Below are 21235 nucleotides of genomic sequence, written 5' to 3'. Positions count from 1 at the left end.
ATATGTTAGTATCTCCTGTATCGCTGCAGTGAAACGTTGTTTTTTTCCCGAGCTCAGCGGACCATGAACGCATCGGACCGTGAACGCGTCGCATCAACATCACATTAATACTACACTACCCACACCCCCCCCGCGTCGAGCCATGTTGTAGGAAATCCGCTTGCGGCGGATTATTGTAATCCGACAGAGGGTCTGGACGGCACATCGGATCACGACAAAAAACCAAAGCCCAGCGGCCTGTAACAGATGCAGCTCGTCCGAGAATAAAGGGATAAAGTTGGGATATGATCTGCCGCCCTGCTCGGTGCTCCCTCAGCCAGTGATCGGCGGTTCCCGGGCCGTTTCCTGGACCCATCCGTCTGACACACTCTGACAGCGGCTTGGCACCACTGCACCGCGGAGCAGAGGGGAGAGGAAAAGCGTTTATTCGGCGCTTAAAGAGGTCTCCCCCATCTCCCTTCCCCCGTCAGGTTTAGGTCCAGCCCGGCTCGGCTCGGCTCGGCTGTCCTGTCTGCGGACTCAAGCACCGCTGCCGCCGTTCACATTCAACTAACTACAGCGGCTAGCTCACTCCAGCTAGCGAGCTAGCTAGTCAGGAATTTATCAAGTTTAGTTCGGAATTGATTAAATTTGCGGGCCCGCAGCCCACCGGGAGGGAGGATGTCGGCCAAAGACCAAAACAAACTCTCCACCACTGAACGACCCATCAAAGGTACGTGACATGTTTTTCTTTATTTTTTTTCTCGGTTGCAGGAAGTTAACGGACGCCGAGCTAGTTTGCTAAACGCGAGCAGCTTAACGCGCCGCTGGACGACAAGTCAGACCCGGTAACTGTTAATTTACTCGGGTTTATGTGTTTGTGGAGCCTGGTGGGTCATGGTGCTTGCTCCCGCCTCTACCCATCGTGAATAAGAGGGAGCCAGGTTATGCAAGTTAATCAATCCGGCGGCAGCTAATGAGTTAGCTTTGTAGCTTAGCTGTCCGGAGTGCCAGATGTCAGCGTTTGACATCCAACTGTTAGCCGACACACGCGGCTCAGGTTCGGCCGTAGAGTCAGTCCGACGCCCCGGACTCCTGGCTCCTGACGGGGAATAAAACCTGCGCGGTCTCCCGGTGTTATGTGGTTTTATGTGGCAGCGACCGTCGTGTGACGGAACATTGGATGGTTGTGGATGTGAATGCAGCGCTGCAGTGTTGGTGACTGAATGCAGGAGGTGTGTGAGCCCCCCCCCCCCCCCCCCCCCCCCCCCACTCCAGCAGCAGCTGTTTTTGGAAAATGACTTTGTAAGACCAGAAACACTTCATTAGACCGCTTCATTAAACAGCCCCCCCGGCACACATATACTGTCCCAGCCCTGTGTTTAAACAGAAATCCTTTTCTTTCTGCGACGTCCAGTCTCTCGACCCGGGGGGAGAGAGGGAGATGGGGGGGTTAGAACCGGACTGAAGGCCTGCAGTTTATTCTGAGAGGTTTTATTATGTAAAAGTGTTTTTTAATTCTTTGTTGGCGCCATGTTTGGGAGTTACAGTCAGCATGAATGTATGTGATAAAGTATGATTTTAAAAGCATTTGGTGTAACCTCAGTATTCACTCTGCACAAAGTCAACTTCAGCTGCTGTGAAAACATAAATATATAGTTTTATCAATTTAAAAAAAAAAAGATAATCGATAAAATTATTCTAAGCAAGGAAACGAAACAGTGGCTGGTTCCAGTTTTTCCTGTTTACTGTGCTGTACCACATTAAACTGTACATTGTCACTGTGCATTCTGGGAAACAGTGATGGACATGTTTTACTTTTTCCTCACATTTTATCAACCAGAAGATTCCCTCAGTTCAGGTCCTCATTGTCCCAGTCCCACCAGAGCTAATGTCCTCAGAGTGACCACCACCTTTCAAATATACTTTCCAGAAAAGAAATGTTGAGCCAATAAGGTGCTTCAGTAATTAGTGTGTGTGTGTGTGTGTGTGTGTGTGTGTGTGTGTGTGTGTGTGTGTGTGTGTGTGTGTGTGTGTGTGTGGGCGGGGGGGGCACATATGATAGGCTCAGTGGGCTGGGAAGGCTTAGCAGTGTAAAGCTGCAGGAGAGAGTCACATCATTAAACCTGCCTTCTTAAAACTGCTGATCAGTCAGGAAGTCATCTCTCACACACACACACACATACACACACACACACACACACACACACACATACACACATACACACATACACACACATACACACACACTGCCAGTTATTTTTTGATTGATTGACTGTTTTGGAAATAGTAAAAAATGCTTATTATAATTTCCCACAGTCCAAAGTGACCCTGCTCAGACCAACAGTCCAAAAGCCAAAGGTTCAGGTTTTTATCACCTACAGGAAAGAAAAGCATCAGGAGCTGAAACCAGCAAATAATTGGAATTTTTGCTTAAAATTTCTTTAAAACAATTGTAGGATTCTCGAAATAGCTGATAATTCATGTTGTGGCTTAGTTCCCATTGGGCCTAAATTAAATTTAAAATTTAAGTTTTCACACAAAGTGAAATTAAACGAATAAAGTTGGTGTCATTTCTTCTCTGAGACAGTTTACACCAGCAGACGAGCTGGAGAGGAGACAGAGTGGCTCTTTGTGTACAGAGGGCTGCAGCTGGTGACTGTTCTCGTTATCATGCTATCATGTTATCATGCTATCATGTTATCATGCTATCATGCTATCAGACGACTTTTTTCAGTTAAATGTCAGATGGTTTCGTCCACACACTGACTGTCACTGTCAGTGTGTCGTCTTCTAATTGCCTTTGTTGTCTCGACAAACAGCAAATCAGTTTAGAATGATATGAGTGAGAAAAGCAGCTCTGACTGCAGCTCTAACATGATTAGAGCTGAAATGATTAGTCCGAGTTACACCGCCATCAGAACATTGATCTGTAATGATATCGATTCATAGTTTCAGTCATTTTTGACGCACGGATTTGTCGCTAATGTGAGTGTTTGCTGTTTTTTGATACTTCAAAACAGGACAAGCTATAATGAAAATAATTGGTAGCTGCAGCACTGAACTGATGATCATTCTGCTCGATTCAATTTTCTGTCAATCGACTAATCAATGGTCTGATTGTTTGAGGATAAACACAGTCCACCTGCTGTAGTTCATCATTGCTGCCTGACACTGCAGCAGCTCACAGCGTCCTGTAGAACCTGGTCAATGCGCTGTGTGTCCGTCCGTCCATCCGTCCGTCCGTCCTCTGGTCTGTACACACACCGATGGGTCTGCTCTGGCCGCTCTTTTGGCTTAGTTACTGATGGTAATCGAATCAGTCCGTCCGTTTGCGTTTCCTGGCGTGTGTAATGATTCTGTCCTCATGCATGATTGATGGAGCCGGACCTGAGGACGGAGCAGGTTCAGTGTGCTGTCGTGGGCTCTGGGACGGAGCTCTGCCCTGGGCCCCGTCCCCTGTCCTGTGATAAGAAGCGCTGTTAGTAGAGCAGTCACTGATGGACGGTCGGCTGAGACTGTACCAGCTGCAGGATTTTCTGCCACAGCGTTTGGTTCCAGGTTTTCCTCCTGGTCTGACTCATGCTACAACAATCCCACCGGTTTCAGTTCATACTGATCGCTCGTTAAACTCTGCTGATGTGGTTTGTTAGTGATGGTTGTTTTGGAGCTGCAACTATCAGTTATTTTCAGTTATTGATTAATCTACTTTTTATTGGTTTTGATTAACTGTTCTGTCTGTAAATGTTGAGAAATGCAGATGATGCCATCTTCAAAAAGATGAACAGCTGTGTTAGAAAACTGTAACTGTTAACTACGATTCCCATGGTGCATTTCAGCAAACAACATTCAATCATGTGTGACTGAACTGAACTGACCCTCAGTCAGTGTTGGTGGAAATCAGCACCTCTGGCTCTGTGTAAGATGTTTTTAGTTTGGCTTTTTCTCCATGGCAACAGCAGCTGAGGCTCATGGGTATTGTAATAAGGAGGGTTTCTCAGACCTTGTAGTATGTAGTTCTACCAGGTGATCAGAATATAAACCCTGTTTATCACCCGGTTCTGTGTTTCTGTGAAAGTGAGGCAACACTGAGGTGATCAAAGAAATATGTGGATGAAAAATCAGAAGCAGCAGCTCCTCGCACTGAGTGCAGGACGGAGCAGGGTGGAGCAGGACGGAGCTGGACGGAGCAGGACGGAGCAGGACGGAGCAGGTCTCGGCCTCGTGGTCGTGTTAGCCCCCCGTCCAGCCTCTGTATCAGACACAGATGGTGCTAACGCTGCTCCTGCTGGTGTTTGCTCGTTAACCGTCCTGACCGTGGAGGAGCAGGCAGAGGCTGCTGGTTGGTGCAGAGCAGCAGAAAGAGAAACAAAGCAGGTGTCTGTTTGGTACACTGATTGTTTTGCTTATATTTGACTGTCTGCTGGCCACAGGGCGTACGGTGGCCAACAGGGACAAACTTCCCTGAAACTTCAACTTCAAACAAGTAAAGACCAAAGCAGAACTGGAGTTAAAATCTTATCGTTTCTAAAAGTCACTGGAGATTCTCAGTAATTTATCTGAGCATCTCAGTGAAGGTGGAGGCGCTCGGTGGACGTGCTCGGTGGACGCGCTCGGTGGACGTGCTCGGTGGACGTGCTCGGTGGACGTGCTCGGTGGACGCGTGAAGCCGTAGTTTTAGCTCATTGCACTGGAAGCTGTTGCAGTGTGTGTTTTAGTGCAGTTATTGTGAAAAGGCTTTCCTCCGTCCCTCCAGCCACTGGCAGGAACTGTACATCTCTGTCGTTGATTATTTGAATACCACTTCCTGTAGTGGTCTGTGACGCCTCAGCTGTGGTTTTGTTTCCTCTCTTCAGAAACACCATACTGGCTTCCGAATTATTGAGCAGATGATCACGTCTGATTAGGCTCACATCTGTCTCGAGCTCGGCTGGTTTCCTTCTGCTGGTGACAAACTGAGCTGGTGATGAACCAGTTCAGGAGGCCTGACATGATTGGCTGGATGTGTGCGACCTGGTTTGGTTTCAGAGTGGCAAACTAAACTAGACCACTGGGCCGAGAGAGAGAGAGAGAGAGAGAGAGAGAGAGAGAGAGAGAGAGAGAGAGAGAGAGAGAGAGAGAGAGAGAGAGAGAGAGAGAGTCAGAGAGAGAGTGTCGGGAGGGAAGGAGGGAGAGAGAGAGAGAGTGTCAGAGAGAGAGAGAGAGTCAGAGAGAGAGTGTCGGAGGGAGGGAGAGAGAGAGAGTGTGTCGGAGGGAGGGAGGGAGGGAGAGAGAGACAGAGTGTCAGAGAGAGAGAGAGATATATTATTTAAGAAAAAACAATAATAATAGAACAGATAACATCTGTTTGACATTTCATTAATAAAAAGATAAGTTTTGCCTTTTTTTCCATTTGTCAGTATCAGCAGACGTTTCACCACCACACTGTCCCTGTCTGATACCGTACGCAACGTGTACAGGAATGCAAAGCACAGCCAAGGGTTTGAGAAAAACATCTAACTGTCATTTTCACCTTAGTTTCCAGTTATTTGCTGTAAATGAAACTGTGGGGATGCGTTTGTGGCCTAAATCGGATTAAACAAGTTTTAATTGTACTAAACTAAAATCCATATTTACACTCACTAATTATGGAGCCACCTGCTGTGTTTAATGAGAGGATTATTTTTCTGATTATTCCACAAATAAAATATCAGGAGATGCTGAAAAACGTCCAGCATATGTTTTCTGAGACAAAGGTAGCTGTACAGACCAGGACGGTCTGTGAGGGACGGAGCTGCGCTGTGTGACAGCACCGCTCAGTCACAGTGATGCTGCTCCAGCAGAGCCAGACGTCAGCAGGCAAACTTCCATTCACTTAAAGTTTAATAACAGCTGGGAAACTTTGGCTGGTCGTCAAAGTATCAGACACTCAGCAGTGTAAATTTAAAAATGTTGGATTTCAGTATTAAATAATTAAATAACTCCTCCTCCTCCTCCTCCTCCTCCTCCTCCCCCTCCTCCTCCTCCTCCCCCTCCTCCTCCTCCTTCTCCTCCTCCTCCTCCTCCTCCTCCTTCTCCCCCTCCTCCTCCCCCTCCTCCTCCTTCTCCCTCCTCCTCCTCCTCCTCCTCCTCCTCCTTCCTCCCTCCTCCTCCTCCTCCCCCTCCTCCCCCTCCTCCTCCCCCTCGTCCCCCTCCTCCTCCTTCTCCCCCTCCTCCTCCTCCTTCTCCCCCTCCTCCTCCCCCTCCTCCTCCTTCTCCCCCTCCTCCTCTCCTCCTCCTCCTCCTCCTCCTTCTCCTCCTCCTCCCCTCCTCCTCCTCTCTCCTCCTCCTCCTCCTCCATCCTCCTCTCCCCTCCTCCCTTCCTTCCCTCCTCCTCCTCCTCCCCTCCTCCTCCTCCTCCTCCTCCCCTCCTCCTCCTCCCCCTCCTCCTCCTCCCCCTCCTCCCTCTCCTCCCCTCGTCCCCCTCCTCCTCCTTCTCCCCCTCCCTCCTCCTTCTCCCCCTCCTCCTCCCCCTCCTCCTCCTTCTCCCCCTCCTCCTCCTCCTCCTCCTCCTCCTCCTTCTCCTCCTCCTCCCCACCCTCCTCCTCCTCCTCCTCCTCCTCCTCCTCCACACCAACAGATCCGTCTGTGGCAGAACGGTACTTTCCATGAATTAACCTGGTATTCCCTCCGGGGCTGAGGTGTGCTGTCAGACTCTGATCCTTTGTCTTCAGGTCCAGCCTCGACATGCTGTCATGGCCTTCAGAGGAATTTCTGTTGCTTATCTGATTGAATTAAAAAAAAAAAGGTGTGTGCAGTGAAACTCTGGAGTACAGTGTGGACGGCTGACTTCCACGCTTAGGCCCAGTTTGGTAACGGATCATTTATTAAACTGTGTGGACTGCTGTCAGCTCGTCTCGTCTCCACATTCAGACACACACTGATTACGTTGCTGCCGGTAACGGAGCAGAGGAGCGGCTCCTCCCGAACATGGGACCGTGCTGTGGAGACAGAGACCTCACACGGGACCAGGGTCTGATGTGTAGTGTACTGTGTGTGTTGTGTTTGTGTCCTTGTTGGACCATCCCTTCTGTGAACTGAACTGTGAGTTTATCAACGTTTCACTCGTCTGTCTCTTTCCCGTCTGTCTCCTGCGTGTCTGTAGCGGTGCCATATCCTCCCGGTACACGCCTGACGGTCAAAGACCTGTATGTGGACGGGAGGCCCAGCGTGGACGTGCTGAAGGCCCATCTGGTGAAGGAGGGCCGGCTGGAGGAGGAGGCGGCTCTACGAATCATCAACGAGGGAGCCGGCATCCTCCGCCAGGAGAAATGCATGCTGGAAGTGGAAGCCCCCATCACAGGTAACCCCCCCTCCCCTCCCCAGCTCTTGGATCTCATGGTATCAGAGGCTGATTTCCCCCAAACTGAGATGATCTGGAGCCAAGTGAAGCGAGACAAAGACGGTCTGTGTGTGTCGGTGTTTTATGGAAACTCCGTTTCACAGATCCACCCTGTCTCAGATGCTGCATCCTGTTTCTCCAGCCGCCCTCCCTGACATGTGGCTTAGCTTAGGTATCCAACCCTCCACCCTCACGCCCTCCGACTATTTTTATCTCCTTCTGTCCTTGTTTCCATATTTTCATGTATTCTGTCTGCTTTCTCCTTCTGTCTCTGTCGTTCATTAAAACTCTGGTGAAATTCTTTTTTGTTTCTTTGACACTGAGATTTTATTGGAAATTTTTTTTAAATTTCAAACACAACACCAGAGAACAGCAGCGTCATTGCCAGACACCATCCTCATCACTAACGTTACGTATCATGGATTATGGACAGTAGGTCTTTTTAATTTTAAAACACTGTGAACTACATCAGTGAAAAGACAGAACACAAACCATGAACTGGGCTACAGCTCCAGTGATTAGTCAGTTAATCAGTTAGTTGATTGATTAGTTGAAAATCGATCAGTTGTTTGTGGGCACCTGACTGCAGAATCACACCTTGTATTAGATACACACACGTAAACCAGCTTGTGTTTTGTGTGTCCAGTGTGTGGAGACGTCCACGGCCAGTTCTTTGACCTGATGAAGCTCTTCGAGGTGGGCGGTTCCCCCAGCAGCACCCGCTACTTGTTCCTTGGGGACTATGTGGACCGAGGGTACTTCAGCATCGAGGTAGGCGGCGGCTCGCTCGCCCTCACACGTTTGTGTTTCTGCCATTTAGAGCAGCGGCCTGTTGTTGGGTCGCGCACGGCTCCACGGAGCATCTTTAAATAGTCGTAGGAAATGAAAGGCACACTGTCTGTCTCCTCGCCCTCCTGACTGCCTCACTCCACCCCGCCCGTCCACACACACCCACTTAAACACACCAGCGGACGTGCACACACACGCCTCGCATGTTGCCTCCAGGCTCGGTGCGTGTCCCATTTCCAAAACAATCTGAGGGCAGGACCGAGTGTGTTTTCTGGAACAACCCGTGTGTGTCTGAAGCAGCTATGGATGCATGACATTTTTACTGGCTGCTGTCATGCTTCCTTGTTAGGATTAGTGGATATCCTGGAGCTCTCTCCACAGCGGGGGCGGGGCCACAGGGGCCTCACACTACCTGACCTTAGCCTGTGCTGCATGTTCCAGTCACTGTTTGTTCTGGCTCCAGTTTTAGTGTCAGTCTTTGGATGAAGATGTTTTAGTTTCAGTCACTAGATGTTCTGTGCTGAGCAGCTCCTGCAGCAGCAGCAGACAGTGTGGGGTGGTCCTTCAGTCCCTCTGCTGTCAGACTGTACCGCTCATCTGTCTGTGGAGGGACTGTGCAACAGTTTTTACTCTCTCACAGTGTCCTGCTCATCACTCCTCCATCATTGTGTAAATCTGTAAATAGCCAGTTTTCACTGTTTTGGATCTTAAACTTTTTCAGATTGTAAATATGCTGTTTTCTAAAACATGTTCTGTTCTTGGATTTCCTGCACACTTCTTCTTCTTCTCCTGCACTTTATCCTGTTTTCCTGTTTTCCTGTGTGAATGTCCCCGCTGTGTCAAATTTTTGATTTTTATGTCTTCTGACCAGTTTCAGGCTAAATCTGTTTGTTGTGTACAGTTACCATGGTTACAGCTGTTTACTTGACTCTCAGTGTGCATGTGATTCTGCTCTGCAGTGAAACAACAGACTGACTCTTCTCAGTAAATCCACTTCACTGCTGCCCACCTAGCATTAGCATTAGCATTAGCACAGCTATCTGCTCCCTCCACTGCAGATCAGCTGATCGGTCAGAAGCTGACTCACTGAACTGTTCGTCCTCTTGGATTCATTATTTACACCCGACTTTTCTATCAGCTCTCTGAAACACACGGAGCGATTCAGAGTAACTGCGACCTGATGAATGCACCAGGCTCTGGGTGCAGAGAGGTGCCTCCACCCACCCCGATATTCTCCTGCTTCCTCTGTGATCAGGCTATCTGTGTAGTCTGGATGAGCAGCTGCTCAGATCCGGCTCGTTGTCGACGCCTCCAGAAAATAGAAAAAAATCTAATTAAACAGGTGTTTTGATGCAGCACAGAGAACAGTGAGTAAATGAGTGGCAGCTGAACAGAGTGGGTTTGTTTGGAAGTGAAGGACGACGCCTGTGAGATTCACTCTGCTTCAGTAGCTCTGCTTCCTGTTAGAGGTTAGAGACTGAAGATTACACAGCAGACCTGCACACCGCCGTCGCTGCTCTGTGAGAGTGAATGTAAACACAGTGGAATAATGTTGTATGCTAGCTGAGTGTAGCTCCATGTCTGTGAATACATGTGTCGCTAGCTGTTGCAGAAACCAACTCAGTGAGCGAAACAACTGAAAGACAAGAAAACGGATGTGAGTGACATCACAGTTCAAGAAGCAGAGCCACCACATGACATCTCTCCTCCTATCACATCACCTGTGATTCTGTCCAGCGCCACAATCACTTCTCCTGTGTTTGAGTGTGAGGATTCACTGCTGGCCTAAGGCTGCCGATCAGTGATCGATCAGTGATCGCTCTCACTGAAGAGTCTGCTGATGGAGGACAGTTTATTTAATGAGGATTAACCTCCTCCTGGCCTGTGTTTGCCCCTCAGTGTGTACTGTACCTCTGGGCTCTGAAGATCAACCATCCCAACACCCTCTTCCTCCTCAGAGGCAACCACGAGTGCCGGCATCTCACAGAATACTTCACCTTCAAACAGGAGTGTAAGTCCTGCTGCTCCGGCCTCATGTTTTCCTTTGGTTTGTGTGTGCGTTTGTCTTTTAACGTCCCCGCCATAGACAAACTTCTTATGTGTGTGTTTGTCCTTCAGGTAAAATAAAGTACTCGGAGCGTGTATATGATGCCTGTATGGAAGCGTTTGACTGCCTGCCTCTGGCTGCTCTCCTCAACCAGCAGTTCCTCTGTGTGCACGGAGGTCTGAGCCCTGAAATCACCTGCCTGGATGACATACGAAAGGTAACCGGAGCTCGTTCACCTGGATCTGACTGTTCACAGAGAAGTGGAGAAGTTTATGAACGCAGAATTCAACTTTACTGACAGTAAAAGTTGTGTTTGTCCCTTTCAGCAGTTTAAATCATCTAAACAACACACACATATTCTTGTCTTACATTAGCAGTGAGCCTCTGACCCTAACCTAAACCTGACTCTCACCTCAGCCCTGGAAACTCAGGAGGTCCAGGCTTTTGGTCTCCACAAAGCTTCTCTGGTTTTCTTTTATTTCTGATTAACTGATGGTTGCAGAGCTAATTTCCCTCTTTGCGACACAGGGTTGTGTTACTGTGTTTTTATGGTGAATATAAAAAGCCACTTTGGTGTAAACCTGCGTTTCTGTTTGCAGCTGGACCGGTTTAAGGAACCTCCTGCGTTTGGGCCGATGTGTGACCTCCTGTGGTCGGACCCGGGGGAGGACTACGGTTCAGAAAACACCCAGGAACACTTCTGCCACAACAGTGTCAGAGGCTGCTCTTATTTCTACAGGTACGACACTATCAGGACGCCGACGCTGCTGGAAACGTTCTGCATTTAAAAGGAGAGGAAAAGCAGCTGTGCCTGTTAATCTGAGCTGATTAAAGCTTTTCTAAACAATGGCTTATCTCTGGATAAGTGACCGCTGGTTAAATCCGCCGTCACACAGATAATGAAAACAAATATTAGCATTCTCTGCTCTGTCTTAATATTTGTACTAAATTTGCGATGTTAACACCACATGGAGGTCGCAGAGAGGTGAAAGCTGCTGCTGCTCAAAAGCCTCTTTCATCCTGCATTAGTTTGTTTTCGTAGCAGGAAATTTAAATGATTCATTAAGAAATGACGGCAGATTACAGTGTGTCTGTAAGTGTTCTAACAGCTCTGTCAGGGATTTCAGCAGCTGTCAGTGTTCGTGTTGTTGGGCTGTGTTTGTGTGAGTCCCTCTCAGCCATTGTTTGGTTAGAAACCTGTCCAGGCAGCTTCTGCTGTTCAGGTCCAAACACAGCCAGTTTCCCACTCATGACCTGAATCTGACGGCAGTTTAATGTGATGGTTCACGTCTGAGGGAACGCACAGCGGCGAGCTGAGGTTCAACGCAGCTGAACTGAAGGTCTGCAGTTAAAGACTGCAGCGATAGGTTAACGCACAGACAGAGGATGACTGAGGCGTTTCTCACTTCATCATCATCGTCGTCGTCGTCGTCGTCGTCGTCGTCTCTGATTGATGCCTGATGGAACACAGTGAATGAGCCAGTTTTATGTCGTTGAGCAGATTCTGCTCGTGTCAGACGTGTCTGTGAAAATGGTTATTTTACTCATGGGGTGGAGCAGAAGAGCGAAGGCACGACTGAAACCCTGCTCAGACACGCCGTGGGTAACGTTGCGTAACATCTGGCTCCATCTGTCAGTGTGATGCTTTTTGTCGGTCAGAGGTGACGTTACGTTTCGGCTGTGATCAGACCAGCGGTGCCTTCGTACGGTTTCAGCAGTTTAGCTTTTGGTTGGACTTCTCTGAAGTGAATTGGCAGTTCTGTGAGGATCAGATATAAACTCCCACTTCTCCTGTGTAAAAAGCCTTGACCTTAATTAATCCCTAATTTTAGAGCTTTTAGCATCTCGTGTTATACTTGAGTTTAATCGGCCTTCTTAACTGTCATAGTAACCAAGGTGACGGAGGGACAGCTGAGCTGTAGGAGGACGCAGGTCTGAGCGCTCGTCACGGTTCAGTATCATGAAGCAATGATTGAGTGAGATCAGCTCAGTCACCGTGTGTTTGCCAAACTGGCATCTTATCGTGTAGAGACTGATCAGCCTTCACATCAGTGCTAACTGTGCTCTCTCTGTGTTTCAGTTACCCAGCAGTATGTGACTTCTTGATGAACAATAACCTGTTGTCTGTAATACGAGCACATGAAGCCCAGGATGCAGGGTGAGTCAAGCATCGAGCTGTCACTGTGATTAGACACTGATTATTGTATTTGTGATATTAGATGCTATATTATTGTTTTCTGTGTCATTTCGTACGTTTGGAGTAGAAAACAAAATAATCTCCAGATGTGTGAAAGCGTCTGTTCATCATCAGTCTGTGTTAATGTCTTCAACAAGAGCTGTGACAGAAAAACCTTTTTTACTTTGGAAAAAAAACGAATGGACCAACAAACTTTTAATGTGAAGGCTTATTCAGTGACCTGTGTGCAGCGGCCGATTCACCCTCAGCAGCCAGTAATGAGTCGAGACCAACTACGGAAACATGCAGGCAGCACACAGACATTAACAGAAAGGGAAAGTAACGTGATGTTATCAGCTGCTGTGGACGTGGACGCGCCACAGATCTTTCATGCTGCTGTCAAAGGGAAAGTTCAGTATTAATGCCACAAACATCTAAATCTTCCTCCACATGAAAAATCACTACGTTATCCCACGATTCAGCTTCTTCTCAAGATAAACCCAGACTCTATGCTAATGCTAATGCTAATGGGAGGTACAAACTCTGTTCATTTGTTCAGGCTTTTCTTTTCCAGTGCTGTCTTTGTGAGAGATACTCAGATTCTTTATCTCCATCGTTTCTCCTTAATCTTATCTTTCCCTTGTCTTTATCAGTTTCTTTCTTTCTGTGTCTAACTCCGTCTTTTTGTGTCCATTAGGTATCGAATGTACAGGAAAAGTCAGACGACAGGCTTCCCTTCTTTAATTACAATCTTCTCGGCTCCTAACTACCTGGATGTGTACAATAACAAAGGTAAGAGAAGTGAGGGATGGAAACCATGGCAACAGGTTGGAAACCTTGAAGCCTTAGCAACAGGGGAGAGGAAGTGCATCATGAAGCAGAAATGTTAATGTGTGTTTTGTCCTCAGCGGCGGTGCTGAAATATGAGAATAATGTGATGAACATCCGGCAGTTTAACTGCTCCCCTCACCCCTACTGGCTGCCCAACTTTATGGACGTCTTCACCTGGTCTCTGCCCTTCGTCGGAGAGAAAGGTGAGAGTCCCCTCACTGCTGTGTGTGTCTGCTGTGTGTGTGTCTGCTGTGTGTGTGTGTGTCTGCTGTGTGTGTGTCTGCTGTGTGTGTCTGCTGTGTGTTAACAACAGTGTAAAAGATTTAGGCACCAAAGGAAAATGAGGATGTTTTTATTTCTCAGTTAACTTAGAGGTTAACAAAGAGCAGTAAATAGAAAAAACCCCAGTGCACCTGCTCACAGTTTCTCAGGTACCTGTCCTTGTTGGGCTGTCCTCAGTTCTTCTGTGGGTTTAGTCTGTCTCAGTGTCTCTGTCTCTTCATGTGATCCCAGACTGAGTCTGTGATGCTGAGATCAGGGCTCTGATCCAGGCTTGTTTGAATGGATCGGTATTAAAGTCAAACCAATCAATGACCAGACCTTACAGTGTGTGTCCACCTCAGTCTGCTGGTGTGTGGAATCTGTCATTCAGGTTCCCGGGTTCTCAGGATTTCCCACACTCCCCGGAGGCAGAATAAAACTCTTTTCAGACATTTTATAGACCGAAGGATTCATCGAGAAAATCTAATCTGAAAATAATGAATACAATAATAATGAATTAATCAATGAATGAATCAGTATTTAAGCAGATTCTAAGTAAGCTGAGACGTGGAAGCAGCAGATAGTCAGTGAGTATGTGCCACACTGAGCTAACAGCTGTGAAACCTTCGAATGTAACTGGCTCTAACTTTGGTGAAGCAGGAAGTTTGATCCACGGCGTCGCTGCTTTATGTGTTTGAACCGTTTGTCTTCATGTCGCCTGCAGCTGTAACAGATCAAGCCTGCACATGTCTGTGACCCTGGTCTGTGCTTTTCACGCAGTGACGGAGATGCTGGTGAACGTGTTGAACATCTGCTCTGATGACGAGCTCATGTCAGAAGGGGACGACACATGTGAAGGTAACACCCGCTCTCACCATCATCGCACTCTGCTCTGTGCTGGATACGACGGCGTTAGTGACGTCAGGGATGACCACGTCACGGGTGCTCGGTTAATCACGGACTGTGTCTCAGAGCCGTCCGTCCTCTCTCGTGTTTTCTGAAAAGCAGAGACGTGAGGCACAGAGCAGTTTGTCGCCTTTATGTTTGCTGCTACATTATGGTCATGAGTTTGTGTGGGTGTGAATTATGAAAAGTCTTTGTGTTGTTGTGTGTGTGTGTGTGTGAGGGTGAGTGTGTGTGTGTGCGTGTGCGTGTGCGTGTGTGTGTGTGTGTGTGTGTGTGAGGATGAGTGTGTGTGTGTGCGTGTGTGTGTGCGTGTGTGTGTGTGTGTGTGTGCGTGTGCGTGTGTGTGTGTGAGTGTGAGAGGGTGTGGCTCTGTGTTGGTACAGAGACAGTAAATGAGAGGTCACAGTCCAACAAACTGTCAAAGCATCAGTGTGAAAACTGGCTCGTTGCCGTGGCGACTTGCAGTGAGTCTCTAACACTGAATATCATCAATGCAGCACAGGGCAGCCTGAGCAGGAAGCCTGACGGAGGCTGGAGCTCGGTGTGTCAGTGACCTGCTGATGCCAACACAACACAGTGTTTATCCACAGAGAGCGGCCCAGTCCCCAGACCACAGTGTCCAGTATACTCACACAGGTTATACTGGTTGTTGGTCGTTGAGTGAACATTGAACATGTTTATCAGGACAAACTAACCCAGTCTCTCTGATCTAATGCTCTGTAATTAATCCTTTGAATATAAAACTGAATAATACAGCACAGCAGTGAATGTCAGAGACAGCAGCGTGCTGTGTCCCATGTAGAAAATAATCTGAATAATTTATTTTGCTCTGCGTTTGGTTACAGGGTGATATATGACCAGCTCAGTGATGGCAGCCAAAGCTGAGCGAAGCTTTTTGAGATAACGTCAGAAACACTGCGTCACAGCAGGATAAAAAAACAGCTGAAGAGAAACGGTCGAATGTTAATGTGTGAGTGGGTTCAGTGCTGGGAATCTGTGCTCCTCAATCAGTGACTCGTGTGCAGGTTAGCAGTCAGTTAAAAGTTGGTCATTCATGGTTTCAGATTTCTAAATGAAACTCTGAATCCACACGAACGAAAGCGTGACTCATATTTTTAATGAGTGATTTGATCGCACTTCTGACTCGTGCAGAGGTTTTAGGTTCGAGAGCACAGACTCACTAACTGCAGACACTACATCACCATCATTTCCTCATTTACCTGCAGACAGACACACGTCACCACGTTTGTATGTATGAAGGGCTCGATTTGACATGTTCAGGTTATTAAAGCACAAAGTGAAGCAGGTATACAGCTGTGATTCTTCTGCTCTTTGTTTTCTGTTGACTGGTGTCCTTTGTTTTGTTGTTTGTTGTTTTCAGGTGGAGCTCCAGCTGTCAGGAAGGAGGTGATCAGAAATAAGATCCGGGCGATTGGAAAGATGGCCCGCGTCTTCTCTGTGCTCAGGTGGGTTTTTCAGCATCAGTTTACCCTGGTGGTGCAGAGTCAGGGAGGTTTGAACTGGCCCCTCTCTGTGTGATGCTGCACGTTAGCCTAATTTAGCCTTTCTCAGCACTTCCTGTATGATATTGTGTCTTTTCATGTCGGTCATGAATTTAAGTTTGAATTAATGCAGCCTCCCTGGCTGGTAAAGAAAAGTGTTAAGCTCTCTTTTTTTTTTAAATGTGTCCAATAAATAAAGTTATTAGACAGAAACACGGTGTTTGAGCCTCCAGACTCTGTGAGTCCCGCTGCAGTCTTGCTCCACTTTCGTTTAAGGCTAATGACTTTTGCTTTAGCTTGATTTACACGTGTCCTCCTTTAATCCTGTGGAAGTGTGTCAGAATCATTTGTCCTTTAATCATGAATGCTCTTGTTCGGAAGTTATTTTAAGGCCTAGAAAAACATTACTGACATTTTTTAGTTCCTCTTACACTCTGAGCTTTTATTAGTCGATCGATAATCACTATCACAGTGTGTGTTCGTTAGTTCTGCTTTTGTCATCTGTTTATTTTACGCTCCACAGTGTGTGCACCACCCTGTCTGCATGAACGCATCGTCAACTAGTGCGGTAGTTTGTGTTTTGCATTGAATGTATACTGCTGAAGTTGAACACACACACACACACTCTCACACCTGTTAGGTTCAGTGAACCTGGTGGGAAAGAGTAAAAATCAGCTTTCGTTCCCACTGATGTATCAGTAAGAACGAATATAAAGAAATGCACAGAGTTTATAAGAAAGGCCGTGGATTAAGATTGTGTGTGTGTGTGTGTGTGTGTGTGTGTGTGTGTGTGTGTGTGTGTGTGTGTGTGTGTGTGTGTGTGGACAGAGAGGAGAATGAGAGTGTGTTACAGCTGAAGGGGCTGACCCCGACAGGGACGCTGCCTCTGGGAGTTTTGTCTGGAGGTCGGCGAACTCTGCAAAGCGGTGAGTGTGAAGGCAGCCGAGCATCCCACCAAACACTAACACACAGTCCAGCTAACACTAACCTGTGCCTGCACTCACACTGAGAGACTAACCGCCCATCAACACTCTGACACACACACTCTGACACACACACACACGGCCTTCCTGTCCCCACACCTCCACCATGCTGCCCGACAGACACTGAGCTACAGAGAGTGAAGGTGGATCAGGTGATGACGTGTCTCTGTTCAGTTTAAAGGTAACTTAACCTCACCTGATCCGAAGCAGCTGACACACCTCAGACAAACACGTCTTCATGTAAATGTTCTGCAAACGTAACATGTTCGTGTCTGAACACCTGAGTCAGTGTAGGTAAAGGTCACGAGGCTGAACCGCTCACGTCCGCAGGGCTTTCAGCACAGAAGTTAAATCCACGTGCACAGAAAATAAAATCTGACACGGTGGAGGAGGAGATTCTGCTGATGTCAGATCAGTGAACATCAGGTAAAACTCACCCACAGCGACGTGTGCATTCATCCATTCATGCACACATCAGATGTTTAATTATCCAGCGTGAGAGTCCACCTTAAAGCTGCCGCGTCTGCTTCCGTTCAGCGTGACACGCCGTTTGTTTAAACATGTTTACGTCCATGTTTGAACAGTCGTCTTCGCCGCAGCCTTCGTCGGCACGTTGTTGATTGATCTGCTGTGTTTTGTGATAAATTAAATAACTGTTTGGTTTCTAAACTGAAAATTCAGGATTCAGTAATGAATATTCAGTGTTCTCCTTAAACTCAGCCGGAGGACTTCATGTCTCGTTTGGCATTTTCTGTGACTGAAACGATTAATCATTGATCCGAGTATTTGCTGATTGATTTCTGTCGGTTGACTCAGTTTCACTCAGACGTGACGTCACCTGAACATCTCACCCTCTGAACACGTTTTATTCCTCTAACAGACCCTCATGAACCTGATGATGATGTTGATGATGATGATGATGATGATGATGATGGTGATTTGAATCATGTGGTCTTGCTCTAACCTCTGACCTCTGAGGTCACTACATACATGAATGGGGGGGTGTGTGATGATTGACTACATGTTAACAGGACTGACTGAATGCATTGATATATAACGTTCCCACTCTCTCTCCATTGGTTTTGGGCATGGCACTTCTACTCACGCTTACACAGCCACCGTAGAGGCAGAAGAGGCACGAGGTATGCAACCATCTCTCCGTCTCCGTCTCTGTCTCTGTGTGTGTCTGTCTCTTCTCTGTGTTTTTAACTGTGAACGACTGTTTTCTGCCTGTGTTTCACTCCACCTCAGTCACATGTTGTTGGAACGTCTGTTGAGATTTATCGTGTGTGGTTTGTGAGTGGGTCATACATGTAGTTTCATAAGACTCTGAACACGTTCAGGTGCTTGTACTTTGAGTATGAACAGTAAGGATAGCAGTGGAGTGTGTGCAGTAGAGTATGAAGTACGAAGCTCAGCCTCTCTGTGAAATGTTCCTGCTCCTGTTTCATTCCAACAGTTTCAGTTTATCTGCTGTAATATACAAACGATCCACTGCAGTTACAGTGAAATGCTCCTTTAATCAAAGTCTGTGTCTCTGTCTCCACGCTGTCCTCGTCCTGGTCTGAAGTAAGTTTACTTGGACCAACCAGTCCTCCCAGTACTCTGCATACTTGTTGTAGTGGTGGTGTCTGTGTGCAGCAGGGTCAGAAGCTAAAGACGCTTTGGAGCAAAAACAAACAAACAAACAAACAATAAATAAAAGCAACCAAAGCAGGGAGCAAGAGAAGAAACAGATTCAGGCTGTTAAAATCAGTCAGTGCAGACATGTTAGCAACACGTTAGCAACATGTTAGCAACATGTTAGCAACATGTTAGCAACACGTTAGCAACACACTGGCAGTAACAACAGGCTCATGGAGGAGCTGAAGTGAACTGAACCTCTGAATTTTGGCTTAAAATCTATAATCAGATCAGTGTCAGTTTATTAGGAACAGCTCACTGAGTCCGTCTGATCCAACGGTGCTGTGGTGCATTTCATCTGTGCTCCATCAAACCTGCCCTCACTGATTCAGAGGGGTGGACAAAATAACAGAAACAGCTGTCTGTATAGCTTCCTGGATCACAGTCCTGTGGATCAGGCTCAGCTGATCAGGCTCAGCTGATCTGACTCAGAGCGCTGACTTTCTGACCCTGCTGTGAGTTCCGTTCTCATGTTGACTCGTTCAGTCGCCGCCGCTCTGAGCTCACAGACGTCTGTTTTTCCTCGCAGCCATTCAAGGCTTCAACCCGCAGCACAAGATCCAGAGCTTCGAGGAGGCCCGAGGTCTGGACCGGATCAACGAGAGGATGCCCCCCCGCCGCGACAGCAAGCAGCACGAGGCCGGCCCCTCCCTCAACAACCTGCCGGCCAGCACCGGACCTCCGGACAAGAACGGCACCAACGTGCAGGCCTAGATCCTCCCCCTTCATCTCCCCTCCCCTTCCTCCCCCTCCTTCCTTCCACCTTCCCTCTTTTCTCCTTTAAGAGCAGGAGAAGAGGCAGTTCAGTCACCACGCTTAATTTATTTTATCATCTATTAAATATCATAGTTTAAGACTGAACAGGATAAAATCTCAACCGTACGTGGACTCTGCTAAAGGCGACCCCCGCCCTGTCGAGCCGAGCCCCTCCATTTTATAATCAGGAGGCTGGTTTCAGGACGCCGCCGTTTTTCTTTGTCCAGGGAGGAATTAACGCTCATTCAAACGCTGTGTTCGTGCCCACACACACACACACATGCACACACGCACACACACACACATACACACGCACACACACACACACACACACACACACAGAAATAACACAGATTGCATAAATCCATCCTTTCTTATGCCAATGATAGTGTGACTGAGCTCTGAGGAGCAAGTATTGACATTTATATTATATATGTATATTTTAATTGTTCCCTCTTTTCAATGTGATGGGTTTTTTTTGTTTGTTTTTTTGTTTTGTTTTTTTACAACACATAGATTTAGGCTGAATTATCCAGTGTGGGGAGAGGGGGAGAGGGGGTGAGGGAGGGAGGAAAGGAGGGAGGGAGGGATAGAAGGAAGGCAGAGAGAGAGAGGGGGAGAGTTAAAGGGTTGTTCCGTTCTCTTACAGCGTGAGTGAGGAAGTTCATTGTGAGGTTGGAAATGGTAGAAATCTTCACTCAGTGTCCTCTTACTCGATTTTTCATGCATGATCACGCGTCGCTGACTTGTCTCTATGGCAACTGAGCAAACTTCCTCTGCTAACAGACGACTGTTCGACATGGTAGAAAGCTCCAGACAAAGCTGAGGACTGGACCTTGAGTGGAGATTTCTGATCTGTTTGTTTTACGTCACTGAAGCAGAGACTTGACTGAGACCCGACGAAAGCCAAGTACAGGAGGAAGAAACCGAGCTTATTTAGAGGAGACACCTCACCTACTGGTGTCCTCACCTGCTGTCCGAGCTGCAGTTCAGCGGTGAGTGTGTCCACTCACTGTACGTCCACATGGACGTGGACATGCTAGACGCAGGTTTAGTCAGTCTCCTCGTTCCCTATAAAGATGAACATCATGTGAGAGTGAAGCGTTTCCACAGAAACACTGAACTCAGACTCTCAGTTTGTGTGAATGAACACGGAGACTCTTTACAGGAGATGGTCTCAGATCAGACACCAACTGATTCTGGATCAGTAGGTGAAGTTTGAGCTGGATGGGCTCCGTAGACAGGTGCATGCTGGGAACGCGTGGATGAGTGAGTGGAGGTTGGACCTGCGGTTTTCACTGATGCTGTTTGTTTCCGGAGTCGTTCAGTGAGACTCGGAGGTTCAGCCTGTTTTCTGCTCTGAGACACGTGAAGTAAGGAACCGGAGCCACCCTTTAACCAGATACAGTTAGTTCAGGTGTGTTTCAGGTGTGTTTCAGGTGTGTTTCCGCAGTGACGATGAGGACCTGGGTGGGTTTGATTTAATGATCTGTTTCTTTATGTTTTGGGGAGGTGGTTGGGTGGAGTTTGTTGGGGCCTCATTTCTGACTTCTGTTTGGAACATATCTCACAGAATGTACAGAAACGGTTTCAAACGTAAGATTAAATCTAGACTTTTTTTTTCTTTGCAGCTAAATTTGAAAAAAAAAAAGATTTTTTTGTCGAGTACATGTATTGCGAGGCCTCATTTATGTAGATGTTTCACTCCATTCAAATAAAAAACAGAAAAGTATCGGTGCCTGTGTGTCTGTCCACCGCCGCCGCTTTCAGCGCTCAAGGACGCGGCTGCCAATCTAAGGCCGCGTGGGATGTGTTGCATTGTGCGGCTCCATGCAGCCGGAGACGAGTGGCATCACCAGCTCCTCGCTTTTATGTGTAGGCCCATGTGTCTCTTAGCAACACGAACCCTCCGCATCATTACCTGCAGCTCAGCGCACAGCAGAGGAGGTGAAGTGTCCACAG

At 47.5% G+C, this 21235-nt stretch overlaps 1 protein-coding gene across 2 annotated transcripts; it reads left to right on the top strand.

Moving 5' to 3' along the window:
- Positions 1 to 131: 131 nt before the first annotated feature.
- ppp3ccb (protein phosphatase 3, catalytic subunit, gamma isozyme, b) lies at positions 132 to 21005 on the top strand. 2 transcript variants are annotated; one of them, XM_041058321.1, is made up of 14 exons: positions 133 to 712; positions 7103 to 7300; positions 7986 to 8110; positions 10028 to 10139; positions 10247 to 10392; positions 10775 to 10914; positions 12256 to 12333; positions 13049 to 13143; positions 13260 to 13385; positions 14224 to 14301; positions 15731 to 15815; positions 16680 to 16777; positions 17950 to 17976; positions 19047 to 21005. In XM_041058321.1, exons 1-14 carry the CDS (start codon positions 661 to 663, stop codon positions 19229 to 19231), a joined length of 1545 nt encoding a protein of 514 aa, XP_040914255.1. In that variant the 5' UTR covers positions 133 to 660; the 3' UTR covers positions 19232 to 21005. The 2 variants fall into 2 exon arrangements, with proteins under 2 accessions (XP_040914257.1, XP_040914255.1); XM_041058323.1 differs by lacking the exon at positions 17950 to 17976 and having other exon boundaries at positions 132 to 712.
- Positions 21006 to 21235: the final 230 nt, after the last annotated feature.

Source organism: Toxotes jaculatrix, chromosome 16 (genome assembly GCF_017976425.1).
Source record: "Toxotes jaculatrix isolate fToxJac2 chromosome 16, fToxJac2.pri, whole genome shotgun sequence".
In the NCBI taxonomy this organism is placed as follows: domain Eukaryota; kingdom Metazoa; phylum Chordata; class Actinopteri; family Toxotidae; genus Toxotes; species Toxotes jaculatrix.
The sequence above is the reverse complement of the archived record's forward strand: the minus strand, read 5'-3'. Positions and strand labels throughout refer to the sequence as shown.

Coding starts and splice junctions, on each gene's coding strand:
- ppp3ccb (XM_041058321.1), top strand. CDS start 661: ATGTCGGCCAAAGACCAAAACAAACTCTCCACCACTGAACGACCCATC. Junction 13,144..13,259: donor GGATGTGTACAATAACAAAG/GTAAGAGAAGTG, acceptor TTTTGTCCTCAG/CGGCGGTGCTGAAATATGAG. Junction 15,816..16,679: donor CGCGTCTTCTCTGTGCTCAG/GTGGGTTTTTCA, acceptor GTGTGTGGACAG/AGAGGAGAATGAGAGTGTGT.